General features: G+C 38.6%; 1 protein-coding gene across 1 annotated transcript in view; it reads right to left on the bottom strand.

Moving 5' to 3' along the window:
* Positions 1–1,814: 1,814 nt before the first annotated feature.
* The window catches only part of CRIM1 (cysteine rich transmembrane BMP regulator 1), a 188,078-nt gene continuing 168,746 nt past the window's right edge, over positions 1,815–21,146 (bottom strand). The window contains 11 exon segments of the mRNA XM_037405516.1: positions 1,815–4,660; positions 4,662–4,754; positions 5,860–6,047; positions 7,501–7,623; positions 8,600–8,652; positions 8,654–8,732; positions 8,735–8,758; positions 8,761–8,790; positions 13,080–13,301; positions 14,983–15,198; positions 20,239–20,448. Coding sequence (XP_037261413.1) covers positions 4,595–4,660; positions 4,662–4,754; positions 5,860–6,047; positions 7,501–7,623; positions 8,600–8,652; positions 8,654–8,732; positions 8,735–8,758; positions 8,761–8,790; positions 13,080–13,301; positions 14,983–15,198; positions 20,239–20,448 — 1,304 coding nt within the window. The 3' untranslated portion in view covers positions 1,815–4,594.

The raw sequence follows: 21,146 nt of genomic DNA, 5'->3' as shown, positions 1-21,146 counted from the left end.
GGCGGTGCCAGCGAGCGCCGCTGCGGGCAGCCTCACGGGGCCCGGGCCTGAGGCGGCTCCCCGGGACAGGGCCGGGCATGGAGCAGTGCTTGCCGTAACTTCAGGGTAACCGGGCAGCCTGGGGGCAGGTGGCGTTGGGGCTGTGGTTTTCCCCTCCGTTCAGCCACCTCACGCACATGACACCAAGTTTTGGAGACGCTCGGTTGGCGCCAGCACAGCCACTCCGCGCCCATCCTTTGCTGGCTCCATTTTGTGTCCTTATGTGCAATATCTTACAACAAGGGTTTTTTTATATAGCACTTTTCTGAGCCACGGTAAACTTCGCCATCTCCCACAGTACATAGCAGGAAATGTCTCTGCTTAACTTCAGTTGAGTGAGCCTCCTTTTAAGTTTCTTTTCATGCTTCCTCCTTGGTGTTTGGAAAGAGACGGCAAATGGAAAATTAACTCCCAGTTAAGCATCTCTGTGCCACTGGGGTAATTCAAAGACTTTTGTCCTATCCTGCTTGTCTACAGCTTTTTCAGGCTGACACCACTGTATACAACAGCTCTCCAAGCACGACGGTTTCTGACCCTGGCAGTAGTGCAGCAGCGGCCAGGAGTAGTTTGCGTGTTCAAATGCGGATGCGCTGTTGGTTTGTACATTAGCGCAGCGATGGTTTCCATTCCGTTTGGATGGAAACCAAGATGTTTGCAGGCAGAATTTGCCGATTCTGTTCTAGAAGACATAGTCTTCCATAGCCATAATCTTGGGAAGAACCAAAAATGCTGGAACAGGTAGCTAGCAAGTGAGAGGCAATTACAGGAAAGGCAGCATATATAAACGTAAAGGGAGGCACAGAAATACCAGTCTGTCCTAGCCAAAGTCAGTTATGGGCTTTGTGGTAACTGTTACTACTTGGGCATTTTGGATTATTGCAGCTACCTCTCCAAGAGCGCTGACTCAGTAGCAATCCCAAACAGTAAATACGATGCTAGAGCCAGGGTGTATGGTGCTTGAGCAACGTGGACACTTTCAATCCCTTTACCCTTGATTTCAAAGCGATGTAATAGGACGGGAAGTACAAGGAATGGCAAGGTTGGCCAGAAGGTATGGCACAGCTCCCGAAGAATCGTATCTTGGGCTTTCAGCACAAAAAAAATGGAGGAAAGATACAGGTCTCTAAATTAATGGGTGCCATACAGGTACTGATCCACTGCTGCTTTGAATGCAGAAAGTCGGGGATATCAAATTAAACCATCAAGGGGGTACGTTCAGAGAAAGAAAAGGAGGCAGTTTTTCACAGAGCAAGTGGATAAGCTGAAAAACTCCTTGCCTCAGAAGTGACATACCAGAACTTTATATCAAGTCCATTAACTTACAAATTACTAGAAGATAAAACATTATAGGCTAACAGGTAAAAAATAATCTGCGGCTCAGGAAGTCCAATTCCACACACTTTCTACAGGACCTCACGCTGGAGACCTGTATGAATGATTATGGCTTTCTGTCCAGTACAACTAGACCAGGTGGACTAAATAGCAGGACAAAGGCCTAACTTTGCATTTAAGAGATTGATCTTTGCTGAATGCCAAAGCTTATCTGGAATTCCACAAATCCCTCTAACGTGAAAATTCTTTAGTATAAAACTCAGAACTTTCTGTAACTGCAAGCTGTTCTTGACCCACTGTTCTGATCTAAGGTCAGCAGAACAGTAATGTGAATTCCTACTCCCAGGGGAAAAAAAACTCACCGTAATATCAAGCTATGAACCAATGTCTCAAGGACCAGTGTATAGAAGTAATAAATACAAACACTTAAGAAAATAGGCAGATAGGTTTAAAATTTTTTTATTGTGCTGCCAAGAGCCAAATTACAAGAAACCGCCTTACAGTTAAAAAAGTAAACAAGCAATCTGCTGAACCGCAGTGCACTTCGAGTGCCACATATGCATCTATTTTTCAGAAAATTATATCTGCATTTCTCTTACAAGAGCACAACAGGAACCAAAGTAAAAGAGTGTAATGGATACAGCACATAGGATAAATCATATCTTTAAAATAATAATAATAAAATAATAATAATAAAAAACATTTTACACCATGTCCTATATCCTGCTAATATTTTCAGAATATGGCCTTGATTGTAAAACAAAAGCAAGCATTTACAATTTCTGGATAAAGACTGCTTACTCTTATGCAAGGAATGGATGTTTTGTCTTGACAAAATCTTTGTAGTAACTGGACAGAAACATCTCTGTTTCAATATCGGATTGAGTACAAAACACTGGGGAGACTACATTTTTTCTTACTGGTGGTTGGAAACTGAAGTTATATAAGCAGAAAAAATGTTGACCCTTATTGATACACCTATTTTTTTCTTTGATGCAAACAGCTAGAACACCTTTTTGATAGTCTAAAACAAAAAAATTGTTAATCTTCAGATTAATAAATTAGGTCATTATAATAATAAATTAGGTTTTTTTTCAGTTTTAAAGTTCAGCAACCTCTGACCAAGTATTTACAACAATACTTGAGAGTTCCTTTACAAAAAATACATTTTCTTTTCACATTAAGCATACTGGGTATCTGTGTCTCTTATGACAAGCATTTGTAAAAGAAAAAAGGCAATGCACAAATGGGTAATTAGTATAAAAGTGCCAAGACCTGTTTGGAAAGTTAACATTGTATTATACAGTCAGAGTTATAAATGAGGCAAGCTACAACAAACTTCCAGCTTAATGTGGACAATATTCCAGTAGTTGTTTCAAACAATTGTTTGAAAAAAAAAAAAAAAAAGAAAGTAAGAAAAAAAAAAGAAAATCCAGGAGCTGATGGTGATATTCTGTGGAGCTGATTAGTGCTGCATGTATATTGTCATCAGTGTCTCTAGCCAATGCATTCATTAAAAAGCCTTTTTAAGGCTAAGCAGGAAAAGAAAAATAAGAAACACCCTGAAATGTAGCAAGTAGCAAGAGCAACGCTTACTGCTATAATCGTGCACGTACTGTACACACGCAAACACAAGAGTGCACACACACACACACACGCGCGCGCACACAAACACTTTCAAATCAAATCAAACTGTAGGTAGAATGAGATGCTCTTTTCTTGTCTTTCCTAAACTCACAAGCGATTAAGCATTGATATGGAATGCCTGTTTATCTGTTTCTGCTCTGGGTAAAATCTCTCTCAGATAAAAATACATTCAACAAGAAAAAAAATAGAAAAAATATATACTGTATACATAGTATTTTATATATACAGTATATATACGTATAGTGTATATACACATGCATGTATATATACATATGTATACCTACATGCATTTGTATATACATATATATACACAAACATACAAATACTTTTTGTTGTTTTTAGCATAATTATATTTACATAAATATTCCTATAATGCTAAAGTTTAAAGAAGCATGTTCTCCTTTTTTTTTCTGAGCTTCAAAAAAGGTGCTTGAGTAATATACAATTAAAATTAAGCAGCTTCCTAGCATGGAAGTAGTTTCTAAATCTGCATACCAGTAAATAAGAACATCAACAGGAAAAAAACAACAACCTTAAAACAGTCTCTTTTTTTACTCTCTTGTAAGCAAGAGCTTTGTCCAACAAAAATATTTTTCCTTCTCCTGTATGAACAACCAGAGATTGATACAAAGTAACAAAACAAAACCACAACAGACAAAACAAACAAACAAAAGCCCCTGGAACTGCATGGTGTTCTTGACTTTTCCTTCCTTCCTTCAATACTGCTGTCAAAAGATCCAGTGCTCATATCAGGAATTATTCAGGCCTCAGTCATTTGCTAACTCTGCCGAAGTCTGGCTAATCTAGCCAATCAGCTTTGAAGAAAACAAAAATAAAAACAAAAAGCAGCACAAGGTATAATTTTATACATCCTTAATAAACCCACCCTTTATTTTCTGCTATAACCTTTTCCTTGCTATTTCATTAACTACTGCAGCTTCTCATCATATAGAAAAATATTTGCAGCTACACCACCACACCTGTGATGTGACAAATTCTGTTCTAGGAGTATATTACTGTAGCAACAGCTGGGGGGAAAAAAAAATCAGACCTTTTCATATTTTTTCACCTGGGGTTAGGCTTTGCTGCAACAGATGCGATTTCAGAGCAACAAGAAAAAACACTATCCTGCTGCTCGGCACTATTCTTTTATTAATTTTCTTGTCCAGCCAAGCATGACCAGCTTTTCTTCTCTGAAATTTCCTTTTACCTCATTGCCTACCCCTAACCCCTGATTCCCCCTCCCAAAACATCTCTACAGCTATGTTACAAGCAAATACGTCTTAACAAGTTTTAAAACTTTGGTTCTAAGGAAACACTTGGTCAGTTATCTCAAGGAAAAGTGGGAATGCTTTTTCTGGCACATTGCAGGAGTCAGAGCTCATCCCAGTAAGGTCTTAGAGCTGTACATGTAGTCACAAATCCAATACAATCCACTAAGCAAGTGCACAATTCTAGTTTTATTTTAATAGCAGACTTAGGTCTCTCTCTCTCACTCTCTCTCTCTCTCTCTCACTCTCTCTTTCTTTCTTAAATCCTTGGTAAGGGTGCAAATTCTTCAAACTGTTTGATAGAATTATCTGCCTGTAGGTTGTTCTGGTTTCTGCATGCTGTAAAATCCACTGTATCTTGAATCTGGGTCCTGCAATTCTTAGCATCCTCTGAGAACTGTCCACCTGGACCATGGTACCTTTCTTGCAGTCCACGTATACAGTTGATTGTTTAGGCAAAGAAGGCTGTTAAAAACATAAGGGAATATATGAGTACATTAAAAATTGTTTTGTATTCCACACAGTTTAAAAAGTGCTTGTGGTTCAAGTCCATGAGTAAAAAACAAAAATCAAATCAGCAATGAAAGAGTCTGGGCTTTCGCTAAACTTGGTAAAAGCTTATGCCAGGACAGTACAGACCAGCACTCTCTCCTGAATCACCATTTTTCATCTTCTGGATGGAGCTCTGGAATTTCCATATCCCAGATGGACTGGTTAAACCATCCTCTGTTAATCTAGTGGCCACACAAGGGTTTAACTTTGTTGCCTCAGATGTGCAGCAAGCTTGTTTCTGAGACTTTTAAACAAGCTCTTCATTGCAAATCACTTTCAAGAATGTTTTGATCCTGGTTGTATTTCCACCATGAGAATGAGACAGATCTCAGCTGTTATAGATAGTCCTGATATGGGGTGTCCTATGGGAACCTTCTCTATTCCTTTCTGGGGTGGTTTATGTATTACCTCCTCAATTACGAAATCCTCTACCTTTTATCTAGTATTTGCTAAGTGTTACCTCCTTGCAGAGCAGTCTGTTATTGCCGAGATGCCCGTGTTGACGTGGCACTTGGTAGACCTGTACTTACTTGCTTGTAAATGTAGAACAGGGGTTTTAATTTAAGGCCAAATGCCAGTAAGTGAGAGTCTGAGTATGTAATGATCTACAGATTTGAATGTGCATTAAAAATATTGCTCAAAGAAAGAGTTTTAAAGTGGATGAAAGTTAAAAAGCAAAGATAGTCTCTTAAAGAGTTTGGCAACAGGTAAGAAAATGGCATGTATTTACCTACACATATACAGAGTTGGAATTTTTTGTTTTGCTGACCTTGATTTCTATCTAGTGACGACTCATTACTATATGGAACAGGAAATGTTTTCTTTTGGTAGTAAATAAAGTCATTTAGGAGACTAAATAAATACCAACAGACTGGCTAGTATAAAACGGCTTAAGATATAAGGAGAAAATCATTTGAGAGCATTCACACGATGTGAAGTCAATTGCATCCTACACAATATTCCAGTTAATCCTGTTTTCCAAAACATGAAAGCCTGGAAATAGACATAAACACGGCACCTTTGTTGGCGCTTTGTAGCAGGACACTGGAATCCACTGCTTTTTCTGATTGACAAGCAGAAGGACGATGATCAGTAAGAGCGCTATCGTGATTGGAATTGTCACCAAGGCAACAGAGCTAACTGACGCATCTTCACTTGGGTGCGGTCCGCTGCTGCTTCTGTACTCGCCCTGGAGATGACTCATGTCTGCAAGGCAAACGCGAGCGTTTGTTGGTAATTATACATGGGCCTTGACCGTAAAGAAGACTGTAATTATAGAAGTCCCCGTCATGGATCTTGTCAGTCATGAATTTGGACTTTCTCTCCTGAAATGTCACTTTATTTATATAAATTAGAACAACTGAAAGCTAGTATCTTGTACAGGGACTACATTAGCCGGGGAAAGGCCATCAAAAAGAGGAAACAGGATGGAATCTAAAGCACAATAACAAGCCAGCTGGACAATAACCTCTTAGGTCAGTTGCATTTGCATCATCTTATCTGATCGCAACCAAATTCCCACTTGCACAAAAATCAGCCTGTGTTTCTGTGCTGAGGAAAACCTGGAAGTCTTCAGATGAAAGTCCTAACTCCCACCCCACTCCCCGCCCCCTTCTAAAAAACCAGTGAAGACAATTAGGATGTGTTCGCTCCGTCGTTTGTTGGGAGCATATTACAATACTTGCACCACTCAGCCTGTGAAAACAGACTGCTGGCAGTCTACTAGACTGTACCAGGTTTTGCAAATAATTGCAAAGAATGGTAATTTTCAATGACCTATACAACATTCCCATACAGTTGGCAGTGTGTTTATAATCTGCAGCCAAGATAGTTGCAAGCCAGCTAGTAAAGCCTGTGAGAAATGAAAATGCTGTAATTATAAAAGTGTAAGCTTACAATTTTGTAAGGCAGTTAAAATTTCATGTATCCTTTCATCCAAACTGTAATATGCTATGACACCATGCTTAGATTAAAAAAAATAAAATTAATAAATATATATATATACACACACAGAAACACAAGTTTAGGTAGTCCTTCAATTAGAAATGGTTACCAAGACTGTGTGAGAGTGTTTCTCCTACCCTGGAATAATGGTTTCAGCACAGTTTGTAAACATAAGATGCACCTACATCCTTAGACAACTTTATTAGCTCTGTGTCATTATACCTGAAATGTTTTTTTTTAAAAAAAACCTCTGATATTTATATATGATACGTGTTAAGTTGTGGTACCTGTCCTTCCATTTTTATTTATCAATGTAAGAACGTCAAATGGATCAAATGAAGGTCTGTCAACTCCAGTGGCCTGACAACAGCCTGCTTTCTAATTTTTGTATCAGAAAAGACACTGCAGAATCACTCCTCATTCACCATTTTATCACATTTTTCATTTTACAGAACTCCATCACACTAACACAGATGTTTCTTCCAAGTTGAAGACGGAATGATAATGAGACCAAATTGCATAAATATAATTTAATAGACTGACTCATCTTTACTCAAAGCAAAATGCATGTGAGAGTCGTGCGCTGAAGAATACTCTCAGATAACCACCTTTTCAAAGCATTATACAGATGCTACCTCAATAGAACAACCTAGACACATTAAAACAGGGGGAATAAACACAAACCTAAGTCAGCTTAGTTCATATCAGACCTTACCTCTGTGAATGTGGATGATGTCATTTTCACTTGGTGTTGGCCAGTTTGGTACTTCCAATTCAATGTCTCCTCGATGATTTGTCTTCTCGATGGGGATGTTAGTAGGTTCAGGTACATACATCTCTGTGAAAGGAGGTTAAATGTTTCACAAATTACAGGCTGCTTAACTTCCCAGTGCGGCTCTTAATTCAGGAAACATATTCAGCCATCTGCAGCTCTTTGTCCTGTGAAGCCTTTAATTTGTTTCAGAATTTTCACCATGAATAGTCTGGGGGTTTGTTTTAAAACTTTTTTCATACTGTATATGGGATACATGCCTGCTGCCATTATCATCCTAATGTGAATTGGATGACAGAGTCATGTGGACAAATCTGCTTTTGAAAATACAATTTCAGAATACATGCCTTACTACAGTCTTGTTCCTTTGTGATACTAATTAACAAAAATACCAAGGGAAGGCTACATCTTCTCAGCTCAGTTGTAAACTGTCATTGCTGGTTCTTCTTGCCTCCTTTTTTTGTAATTCTCAAAGCAAGAGAATTGCAAGAGGGGGTACTGCTGAATCTCCCCAGTTGTCCTGTTGGAAGCAGTTACCAGCTGATTGAGTAAGACGAGCAAACTCCCACTGAAGTATGTCAGAACTAGCATTAAAAACTGGTTGCAATTCTTATGCCTCTTGTGTCTATAGCTAAAAAAATGTTATATTACTTTTACAACAAGTTAAAATGATGAATAAAGCAATGCGATATTTGAAAAGTAATGAAGAGACTCAGAAAAGACAGAAATGTTAATCACTGACAGAATCTGCAGAGATGTAAGAATATTCATTTTCCTACTTCACTAATTATTTCCGTAACCTTGTGAAAGGACACAGCAGGGGCAAGCAACTAATTTTTGAATCACAGTTCTCAGAAAAGCAAAATTCAAACTTACAGTTGCACAATATGCCTATCTGTTAAGAATATTAATTTTCCTGAAGTCTAAACCTGTCTTCTTGATACTGTTCAAACATGGGACTGAGTTCAAAAAACAATTAAAAACCTTATTATCAGTCCTGGAAAACCAGCATTAGGTTACCTGGGTTCTCACATCATGTTACCTGGACACATGGGACAGCAGCTTCCCTCCACGTTGATGGGTTCAGCACAAGCAGGGTGGGCAGCTGACAGTGGAGCACAGAGTCTGACCCTGCAGGCAGTAGCAGTGTGTGCAGCTGTCAATGTCCCAGCGTCCTCATCTGCGTACGTTTTTCCACTGAGTGGCAGACCACTTTCTTTGGAACGGTATCTTCTGTTGAAGGAAAATGGTGGTGTGATCATGTGGTAATGGCCAATTACCCACAAATCTGCTTTCTTCCCCAAACACAAAAGTGAAACAATAGCTACAAAGAAATCCCATCTGTAATTAAAAAACTCTCTCTACATCTTCCAGAAAATCTGTGTCAAAAAAAGTGTCATTCCTGCTTCTTTATGAAGTAAATAATTAGCCTGGGCTGCTTCTCCTCATCTTCCTCACGCAAGAGACTGGAGGATGGATGACTGGGACATGAAATGATGGTATCAGAACTGCTGTGAAAATTAGGAAAAACTGATTTATGTTTGACTGTCTGAGACTGCCATCTCCTCCTTGTTTCCGAGTAAATCCTATTTAACAAAGAAAAAAACCCAAACTTCCTACGTTTTTAAATACCAAGGTTAAAGGAAGATGAACTCGAACCGGAATACTTGAAGAAGAGATCAGGCAGGATGCCAAGAAGGATGAAGTAACTCTCAGGTGACATAACTAGAAGTGCTTAGACTATTTATTGTGATAAAACAGATTCAAAACCAATCTGATCATTCCCTGTAACCACATCAATGGAAACCTCCAGAAAAAGGGCAATAACCAAACTCAATACATTTTTTCATGGTTAGTATTAGATAAATTGGAAATTGGTGTGATCTTAACTCTCAGAAAAAAAGTGAGGTTCCAGAACACCTTTCCCAAAGATTGAGAGCTGTAAAACTAACAACTTTTCAGATAGTTTAGACAGATTTTGACACAGTATGTGATAGGGACCTGCACTTGATGAAGCAAGTAGGTCTTGGGAAAACACTTAAAAGACGACATTTTTTGCCTAAGCATTCGATACACCATTTTTTCTTATGCTGCATCCTATGCAAGCCTTTTAGACGGTCTGCAGTATACTGTCTACTTCACTGGGAAGACAGTCATGAATTGCTTACTCTAGGATGTTTTCTGCTGCTATAGCACTTTATAGATAATTAAAAATAAAACTACGCAGCAGAACCTCCAAAAGCCAACCAGTACCTCATTTTCATCTTAGCTTCTTGCTGCCTTTTTTATTTAAGAGGCAAAAATTATTATGATGAAACTTGCTGATGACATGAATTTGCAGATTAAGCATGTGCATGAAGTAAAGGAATGAAATCACAAAGTAACCTTCTTAAGCTGTCAGAGAAATACTGGTTTAACATTCACACAGATCACATATGTAAACATGTAAATATTAGAATTACCTCCCAAATATAAATAAAAAAAAAGTATTAAATAATTTGGCCACCAGTACAGCTTTTAATTAGTGACAACATATTCTCCAAGTAGAAGATTTTGTAAGTGAATATGGGGTGGAAATTGGAAAGAAAGAGCGGGAGGAAAAAGTGGCTGCAAGCTGCAGAAAGCACAGTAGGTTCTTCCAGTGATGATGTGCATGTTAGCACATAGAGCCAGTGAAGCCCTGTGTTGGTCAGAAAGTAGATATGGCTGGGGAGAGGGTGAGGCACACAGCCTCAGCGGGCCTCTTATGCATCCCTAAAGCTGAGCACCCCCTGTGCACTCGGGGCTGATTTGCCCCCGAAGTGCTACCTTGCCCTGCTCAGGACAGCTTCTTCAACTCAGCAGCTGGTTTTGCTGGAAAAGTCCTTTAACTTGCTCAGGCTTTTGCAAGTTTTTAGAGAACACATTACTATTTAATAACAGTAAATGTTTTTTGGAAGAATGAACAATGGTAAAATCATAATAGCAGTGTTGCACCTTTGAACCTCAAGAAGAAACTTTTAAGTGCTAGGGAAATATTGCCCTGTGCGTGCCTCCTGTTTTGGTGTCCATCTCTATGCAAGCAGAAGCACAGGATGAAGATCACAACATCACAGAATCACTTAGGTTGGAAAAGACCCTTAAGATCACCAAGTCCACACCACCACACCACCACCAAGTGCTTAAGGACAGTGGAAAAAAGAGAGACTTGCAGTAAGAAACACAAAAAAGAAGACTGCGTGCAGCTCTATCAGTCTTCTCTCCAGTTTCCTCTAGCTGCACCAGTAAATCAGTCTCATCTGGTAAACAAACAGTTGTTTGCTTTCTCTCCCTCTGTTTTCCACAGAAGACTAATCTTGTCTCTAATCAAATAGATATCCCTTTATCCTCTCTAAAGTAGAAGGTTATCTTTCCAAATTAATCTTTCTTTCCACAAGAAAGAAGAATGTTGAACACACAGGACTGAATCTGAGGATTCAGACAAACAACAAAGCATCCTGTAAAATTTAGAATTTGAAACTACACTAACTTGTTAGGCATTAACCAGCTCTGGATCTAGAAAGAAGCAGAACACAGTGCTAAAACCCTGGTGAATGTTTGAAATTCCAATAAATGAAGAAGGCCTGTTTCCACAGAATTTGCCTACTACACATTTTATCAACAATGACATGAAAGGAGCAAGGACCAATCTGTACAAAGATGTGCTTCACAGCTCTCAATAAATGAAGAGTAAACCCGTAAGAACCAGGAAGACAAAAATTAAGAGCATCATCTTACTCCTCTTATAAGCAAGAGTACTTCGTAAAAAAAAAATTAAAAAGTTGTTTCCATGAATTTCAGTTATTTAGATACAAACATTTTTACAGTATCATCATTGAAAGTCTTTGTATCTGCACTAATTAAAATCTAGCTTCTGTATTTCTTATAGCTGCTACTAAAAAAACCAAACCATGCTTTTAGAGCTCATACAGTTAAGTACTGGCAATATTGTGCAAGATTCAAAGTAAATTAATTAAGCCGTATCTACATGTTGTGTATGTATTTGCAAACCTGACATGCAACGTGTAGGCACTAAGTTCTAGAGGTTTTACTGTTGTAGTTGTTGGCACTAGTCCTTGTGGTGTACCCCTTACTCTACCCCAAAAAGAATTCTCCAGTACAGTACTAAGGCTCATGTTCGACTCTACAGGTGATTGTTGACATTTGCATACACTGTGGTTTTTTTTAAGGTTAAAATGTATTCTGGGTTGAAATTATCTTTATGGTTGGCAAAGTCAATCACTGGAAGAAAAGCCTGCAGAAAGACAGTTGTCAAAGAAACTTTAAATCTTCCCCAGTTTGTAGACAAACCATGATCAGAAAGTAATAATAGGATAACATGGTATTTTCCCCGCAAAGCGTCCTCATCAGGAATCCAAATAGGGTTCCAAGCATAAATGAAATTTTGATAATTTCCAGCCTTTCCAGGCATTTCTTTGATGGAATTCCTTTCATATCCTATAAAACTGTATCAGCTATCATTAAAGATTTTTTTATCTTTAATGTGAATTAAAGATTTCAAGAGCTATATCAATGGAACGTACCTGAAGGACTTCACAACCTTTCTGGCACCTGTCTGATGAAGAACTGTTTTGTTTATAGATGGGCAAGTTGATTCACATGTTCAATTAACACTAAAGCCTGTCAATTTTATTATATTCCTTTTTACTGAATTTTTTTCTACTGTATCTCCCCCTACTACGTTTGGAACTGAAGGTTATAATAAGCTCTGAATGCTTACCAACAATACTACTAAGACTTGATTTCAGTAAGTGCATTATAAAGTTCTTGTCTATCAGCTTCCATTCTACAGCCTTTGTACTTACTGTGAACTCACAAAAAAGTAATCTGTGAATAAATGCTCCTATTCAAAATACAATGAAAAAGTGATCAGTAATCTCAAATTCTGCAACTTTAAAAATGCCTGGCAATTTTCACTGTCTACAGCATCCACCATTCACTTCAACTCCAAATTCAAAGCTAGTGCACGACCCTTAATTCTTTACGCATTTTTAGTATTTTTAAAAAATTGTTTTTTTTAAAAAAATGTTTTCCCTAATTTTTTCTCAAATATATTATTTCGCCTCTTCTATAACTATCTTCAGCGAACTTCCTGTTTTTTTTTCCTGTATTCTAATTCGGATGCTTTATTAACACTTCTCCCTTCAGTGAAATTTCACAATGCAATGGTAATTAATGTTTTCCTCATATCATCACATAGATCTTGATGTAACATATGTGTTACCTAGTAGATCTTTTAAATAAAACAGTTTTTGTGTAATGTTTTCACCTAGTAAGTTACATAACCATTTTCAGGATGATGTCTTTTCAAGCTTGTAGACAAATTACATTTACATCTTTGTGCACTTCTACCTAAAAATGACAAATCACGAGGCACAAACTGCATCTCCCCAAAACAGGGAGAACATTTTTCAATTTGGAAATAAAACTTTTTTCTTATTCCCAAGAAGGACAGCATTTATCAACTATTTTTATTTGCTCACCAATACAGTAAGGACAACACTGTCCCTTTCTCAGCACCGGTCTCTCACAGGATACTGGTGGGCAAGACTCAGAGTAGCATCTAATCACACCGTCCATGCAAATGCAGCTAGTGCAGACATTGGGCTTCCAGGACTCCGCTGTCAGAAAAATATCTCCTTCATCATTTTTGCAATAACTGGGCATGCTCTCATTGCTTGATGAAGAGGGCTGAAGAGGCTCATCTGTAAATATAAACAGATTAAGTTATTTAACTTACAGTAGGACACATCTCTCATATTTCCTTACAGAAGGTTCACCCTTGAAGAACACAACGGAATTGTAACAATTTGGCTCACTACTTCGGAAGAACTAGGACAGAGCATTATGCCTCTTCAGTACTTCATGCGATAAGGATCTCATGATGTGCTCAAGAACAAAGTTTATGTAGACCTTTACTGAGTTTACTTAAAGAAAAAAAGAAAAGGAAAGAAAAAAGAACAGCAAAGTGAAAAACAATCGCCATCAGAAGCAGCTGAATTTAAAACTTAAATCTAAAACTTGAATCCCAGCTTCTGCAACGTCAGTTCAAATCCTTGAATGATGCAAAGTGAAAAGCTATTATGCTGCTGTCAACCTTTGCTAGCGGACTTACACAAGCTAATTATGAACTGTTGAGAAACAAATGGAACTTGATTGGGCTTCAGCTTGATGCCGATGGGCCTGCTTTAATTCTCATGCCCACACATGGAAGAGACATATTTCTGCAATGAAGCTGTATCTTAATAAATATTATAGATCAAGAAATATATGACTGTATGTGCAGAGAACATGTAAAAAGGAGAAGAAGAAAAAAAATTGAAAGGATTCATAAGGGCACTCAGGGCAGGCTCTCAATCTAACTGCATAAGTTATGAGACCAAGCTCCTTATATAGCCAGTGAGAAAAGATCAGCTCCTTCAAACAGCGTTTTGAAGTTAAGCAAATGTTGCTGTTATTAATAACGAGAAAAAGGGAAGCCAGGAGAACTAGCTTTTTCACTGAAAATATTTTCTCAGAAAAAAAAACCCAAAACCAAACCAAATCAAAACCCCAACAAACACCCTGTAGAAGAAATGGCAAAACCTAACTTTTTTTTTTCCTAAAGTAAAATTTTTTAGATTTTGTTTTTAATGAAGACAAGTATTTTCACAGCAAGTTTATATACCGTTCACAGGTTTGGACTACATTTCCAGTACACTAAACTCCCCCATTTGCTATGTAAAATAGGAATTCACGTGCACTTATAATTGCATCTCTTTCCTCAGGGGAAAGAAAATTCTGTTACCCTTCCTGACACTGTGAGGCAGTCTAGGAAAAATCTGGCACACCTGCTGGGCTGGAATGCTTTGATATTACTCAGTTGCCTTCAAGTCACTCTCAGATCATACCAGGTGAAGGTAAAAGCAAACAGAAGTATTTCTGAGACCAAATCCCAAATAGACAAGATAGTAACAACATGGTTCATAAAAAACAAGGCATGTAGAAAGGAAAACAAACAAGTCTGTATATGCCTAGCACTTTGATTACTTTCAATACTTTCGAAGTTTCTCTAATCCTGCATGCTTCCATAAATGAGCCAGTGCATATTTCAAAGATCTTCCAACTAAGGATTCTGATTCTCATGCAACCCCTACATTATTAGATTGTCTTAAAAGATGTTCAAACTCCAGGGCCACAACCCCCCTTTACATGTAAGATAATCTCTTGCACACGGTCCAGTTTTGCAGTTGAAATAGAGGACTGCAGGCTCTCACTCCAAACCGCTGAAGAACAAAGGCACCACCACAACCAGCTGTGCTCATAGCAAAACATTCAATATTCACATCTTACATTCTCAGATCAAGAAAGGACTGTGATGAAAGGACTCTGGTTGTCAGTATATACCTGGGCACTGTGGACAGCAGGAGTCCTGTGTGCGGGTGGGGTTTTGACAAAGAAGAGGTGGACAGACTTCGGTCTCACACAGGACACGTCCACTGTGGCACGTACATTGCGTGCAAGAATCAATATTCCATGTCTCTCCTTCTACAAAGTATTCCCCACCAGGAGCATGACAGATTGATGGACTAGTGAGCTCTGGCTTCTGCACAATGATTTCATCTGGGAAAAACAGAATTAGAAGACAGGCAAAATCAACTGTGACTCTAATGATTAACAAATGTACCCAAGATTAGTAATGTCTGTTATTCTTGACAATACTAGGAGTAACAAAACCAGCTACAAATATATTCTTAATGAAGCTCTTTCAATTTTATGTCACTTTTGACTTTGTCACCTGCATCTCATGGAAGAAGGGAAAAATATAAACAAGAAACAATTTGAGAATCAGTCTTGAAGCATTCCTTGCATTTCAGAAAAAAATCAAACCAACCAGTGACACAGGAATTCGAAGAGACACCTGTCATTTTCTGAAAAACTGTACTCATTGGACAGTTTCTTAACTGCTAAATATAAGCGTTAAGTGCAATTCCTGAAAGGATGGATAGGTATGCTTTTCACATGGGATTTAGAAAGTCCAGACTCAACTGTCTGTCTTAAAGTTTCCTGAGTGATACATGTCTGTAGCATTTGGTGCCAGATTAAACACAGAACCCCCTACCCAAACTCCTAGAAACAGGAAGCACTTAACACTGGTGGAAGTGCTTCAGTGCTTCGTTCCATTAAAAAAATAATTAAATAATTAAAAAAAAAAAGAAATCTGCAGTCTTTGAAATAAAAACTGGACCTAAGGAGATGCTAGGGTGTGTAGACTCATATTTCCAGTGACTGTATCTCACCAAATGAACCTTAATTCCTTTCTGAAAAATTAATTACATTACCTCTACAGCCCTGGCTAAAAGATCCACCAGCCTCTAACCTGGCAGTTTAGAGCACAGATTTGACCTCCTTCAAGTTAAGAAAGGAACTGAAGCTGTTTCCCTGTTCAGCATGAGTGTCCTCTAGCCACAGGGGTACTGAAAAAATGGGGGAACTCTTTTTACCTCTTGGTGTTTTAAAAGAAAAAAGAAACCTGTCCTGCACTTTGGAAGTGTTCAAGCACTTAAAATCAAGAAAAGGTTATGGCACGAACTGCATCCTCACAGCCTGCTTAAAATGCATCAGCAGCCCACTCCCACATAAGGGGCACTGAGGGCAATACTAGTTGCCTGCTTAACATGCAGTTGCTTTGGATCTGGAGTGAGTCCACCAGCTTTTTCCATGCACTGTGTATAGGAACCGAGATGCCTCACACAGCATGTTTTATTCAGCTGCAGAAGCCATGAGTTTGAAAGCTACGTGCTGCAACATGAAGCTTCAGGCCTCTAAGTGATGTTGTCCTTCAGCCTGAATTCAACCCAGGTAACACTGGACAACTAAGGGGCCTACTCAGAACTGAGCTGCCTCAGGTTCCCTGTGCTGTGAACGGAGGGGAAGAGAAAGTGGCTTCCAGGTAACAACACTACATCTCTAAACCACCTTCTGAAGGTCCCTCTCTTCTACTCAATTATAAAGACGCTTAATGTGAAAATCATCCTAATGCAAGTATCTTGTTAAGGACAGTAAAGTTAAATGGACAGCTGCTCCTCTTCTAGTCATTTAGGCAGGCCAAGGCTCACAAAGTGCACGTGCTTCGCCCCACATCGGCAGCACTGCTGTACCTGCCTGGAGAATGGTGTTTCTGCCCTGTGCTCCACAGCATTGCCGTGCAGAAGACACACCACTCAATTACTTGTTTTCATTTCTGGAGAATGATCAGTAGAACTCAAGGATCCCGACTCTGGCCGATCATACTCCATTCACAAAGTACTCGCACATTTCTTTTTCCAGGGAATTATTTTATCTTTCATTTATTTGCTTATGCTATGCTTTTCCTATTGCTTACATTTATGAACTATGTATGTGATTCAGCAGCCAGCAGCATTTACCTGAAGTGAGATAGCTGGTCCGCTGCCTTGTCACTGTTTGGTTTTTATTTCAGCTGGAACAATATGTTACATTTTATAGCATAGCATCCTAACATGGCAAAAGCAATACTAATTCTTATCTGGAAATTTTCTGAGTCATCTCCTTCACATTTAGTTCTCTGCAGTCACAGGCCTGTTTTACTACAGCTCATACACTGTTCATAATCATAAAAGCGTAACCACATAGTACTGCTGTACATACAGTATCGCCTACTGGTCCCTTTGCTGCATGGATACTGATGTATCACTGCAACTCAATTGCTACAATATTTCTGAAGGAGCAACTAGCCAAACAAATACATGCTTTCTGGACAGCGTGGCTCTGCAAAACACTAGCAGTTAATGGCTTTCTAAATCCTACAAGAAACCTGGAGCTTTTCAAAAGCATTGCGACAGCCCACTTAAATCTCTTAATATACAGAAACACAATTAAAATGAACGTTGCAGCAGTCAAGGTATACCTTGCTCTGTTGAAAACTAACTTTTTGTTCAGTCTGAAAAATTACCTCGAGAGCTGCCACTTCCCTCTTGATCAGTTAAAGTGCAATTCAAAACTCAGTACATCAGGATTGCTGATCATTTCAATATCCCTATGCCAGACACATTCGAGTGATATGTTCACAGTCTCACAATTCCAAACTGCATTCCTGCCTACTGAAAGCCTCGATATTTATTTAACATCAGCGGGGAATCAATACATTGCAAAATAAAATCAGAAGTACATTTCTAACAAATATAAAACCTCAGTGGGGAAAGAAAACCACACTGGGACTAACTTGGCCATATTAATTCAAGCACTTAGATATGCAATCACTTAAAAAATGCTGTGTCTGCCCTTGCATTGTAAGAGTTTACACCAAGTATGGCTTTGCTAACACAGAAGCTAAGGTGACCAGTACTCGAAAGCAGGAAAGACATCAGAGAAACGTGTGCAGACATTATACCTCAAGGGAATGGGCACTACTGGGTAAGCAATTGCTCTTTTATACTAGAGACCAACATTGCTGATGCTCAGAATCAGACACTGATCTCATCCACAAGAAATGTATAGCATAGGAAGATAATCTCATACTGATGTTTCTTCCATGAACATTGGGCTTATGAATGGATTTACCCAAACTCATTCTCTGTACACAATGTAACTAACCACTGGTGCTTCCAAAAGACCAAAATTAACATTACGCTTATTTGAATGCTCTGAGGTGCTCTGTATGTGTTAGGTAAATCACTGTGCACAAGTATGCTGATAATAGAGTGAAATCAGGAATAAGTCTTGGAGACCTAACAACAGAATTGCTGGAACCGGAACAACCAACCTACATTTTTTATTTTGAATCTTGAATGAGTATGTAACGCCAGACTGACACGCTAACCTGTGCCCATCCATATGAAGTATACCATCCCCTACAATAATACACAAATTATTGTGAAAGGTGAGTGACTGCTGCAGGTACTCCAACAGCAACTTCTGTGCAGCCCTGAATTCCAGCTAGTGCAAGTGGAAAATAACATCCCTGTCTAGTAACATGACTTTAGGAATACGATATTCTGTATTTATTATTTGCTGTTTGGCTGCTCCTCCTAGAACAATATTTGCCATTGAATCTTTTTGTTGTTTTGTTTTCTCCCCCTGCTCGAGGTTTCACAGGGCAGAGAACTGGATTATTTAAAACAGACTGGATGTGCTTGTGTGTGGGGAGCTGGAGGAAAGAAAGACAATATCTGATGGGATGCATACAGACCAACATGGCACACTGCTGTGGCAAAAAAATGTGCTCTAAGCTGATAAAACACTAAGGTTCCCTTTAAACATGATCTCTAAATTCCCTGTCAGACTAGCCAGAAACTCAATAACAGAAGAGAAGATAGTGAGCGAGGGATTGTTCCCCTAGTGTGGGTAACTGATGGGATTATCCTCCTTAGTGTTTCCATCTCAGCTAAAAAATTCATTAATGGTTTTCTTTACTAAGATGCTAAGCACTAAGAGCCTGGCCTCAGTGAGCACTGCTAAATTACTTAGTATTTAAAATAGCTTTGGCTCCTTGAAAGCCAGTGCCAAAAGCAACACCACAGCTGGCCATGGAACCACAGGAACCACAGCCCCAGCCTTGACGCTAAGGGGAGGAGACTGGTGCAGGCTGAAAAAGGCTGGAAGGGAGGCAGACCTTTTGGAGTCTCCCACCTTTTTGGGAACTATGTTTTTCCAGTTATCACAAGGTGAACTAGATTGGAGATCACCATTTGTCTAAGGAATCTAAAGAGATTAGTTACCTTAGGTGCTAGGGACGATACACTCTTCTCTGTCACTTTTAGAAACAGGCTCTGGCTGCTTATTTTGCCCCCAGGATTTCCCGTTCCTTACAAAGAATTTGAAACAGTTCGTAATTGCTTATACCCTGCCAGTGCTGTCTTACCATTTTGCTATTTATAGTAGTATCATGAGCCTGGTTGTTCCTACTGGTAACATGACTTCCAATAAAGTCACAGACAGTATCACTGTATTACAAAAGAATCTGTTTCGCAGAAAAAATATTGTAGGAATCATTCTGAAGACAGAGGGCATGAATCTTACACTCTACTCACACTCTTTAACATCTTTCATAGATGTTTTTCACATTAACACTTATTAAAAATGTACTGAAATGCAGCATTAATTGTACACTACCTTCCCACTGAAAGTATTGAAATAATCTTCTACTGCTGGTGGCACAGGAGCCTTCCCTCAGAACAGAGAATTATGATGTTCAATTACTTAAGAAGTCTGTTCAAATATGTACTCCTCTGAGGGCTTGTGAAACATACATCAGGAGATGAATTTTAATAAAACTCCAAATTAAAAAAAAGAAAATGCAATGGCTTATTATAATACTTGCTAATATAGGTAACAAAATTGTATATGAGTATGAATTTTCTATCATAGCTAATATAGACCAGAAAGTTTTTCTACTTTAAAGATTTCAATGTGTCAGAGATTAACATGTAAGCACCCACAACATGCACGTGCTTTAAATAGTTAAGTTCCCATTTTTCACATCTGAAATCTCAATGAAAGACACTCATCATGTTATATTTGGGCATAGAAACCTTCATGTATACCTATTGCTGAACGATGCATGAGATTATCTTCATGTACTAGGAAACAGAACACATGTAAAATGAAACCTGATTACAAAGCATAGAGAAACAAGCACGGTACCTGGACATGATGGGCAACACTGCCCTGGATGTATGGTGGGGTTGCCACAATTAGGAACAGGGCAGGTGATCAGGGCACACATTTCCCGTCCATTGTGACAGTAACATTCCCTGCAGCCATCGTGCCAGCTCTCCTCGTTCTCATGTCGGCGCCCATCCATTGACAGGCAAGAGCCTGTTTTAACGGGAGGCATAAGAGAAGCAGTTGCCTCTGCACAAAATCAAAGGAAAATGAAGTTTCCTGGTAAGAGTATGTTGCTTAGGAAAAAACGACACCAACTTTCATGCCTGGATTGCATTTATTTTTAAAGCACATTTAAGACCAAGTGAATAATAATTCTATCATTTATACTTAGAAATAAAGTGACAACACACATGAAACAGTTAAAAGGTATACTGGAGGGGATGGCAGGATGTACTAGAATGTATTTCCCTGGAAAATATTTTCACTTCTTTCTGCATACCTATACTGTTTTTTAATCATACAGAAATGCAAAACCCACTAAGTAATTTAAGAAAAAAAAGAAATGCAATGGAGGGAAACAGAACGAAGCACAAAGCATATTTAAAATGAAACCATTAAATTTTACAGTGTATTAGATTATCTATAATGTGCGTATCTGATAGCAAGTAGAATATAAAAGCATTTACAAGAGCTAAGGATGGTCTTTTATCATGAATGACAAAAAATTACAAGCAAGTTCTAACAGGGTCATACTAGATACTGGAAATATTTCATAAAACACTCACCTACAAGAAATTATTTGTTTATATTACTATGGTAAATGAGATGTCTGGAAGGTAAGTGCTTTGACAATTTTATCCCTCATTCCTAGTTTTTACTGAGATGAGACTGCAGCACTGGACTGCTGCATTACTTGCACTCAGCCAGAACACACAAGCAGTTGG

Source organism: Falco rusticolus, chromosome 12 (genome assembly GCF_015220075.1).
Source record: "Falco rusticolus isolate bFalRus1 chromosome 12, bFalRus1.pri, whole genome shotgun sequence".
NCBI lineage: Eukaryota > Metazoa > Chordata > Aves > Falconiformes > Falconidae > Falco > Falco rusticolus.
The sequence above is the reverse complement of the archived record's forward strand: the minus strand, read 5'-3'. Positions and strand labels throughout refer to the sequence as shown.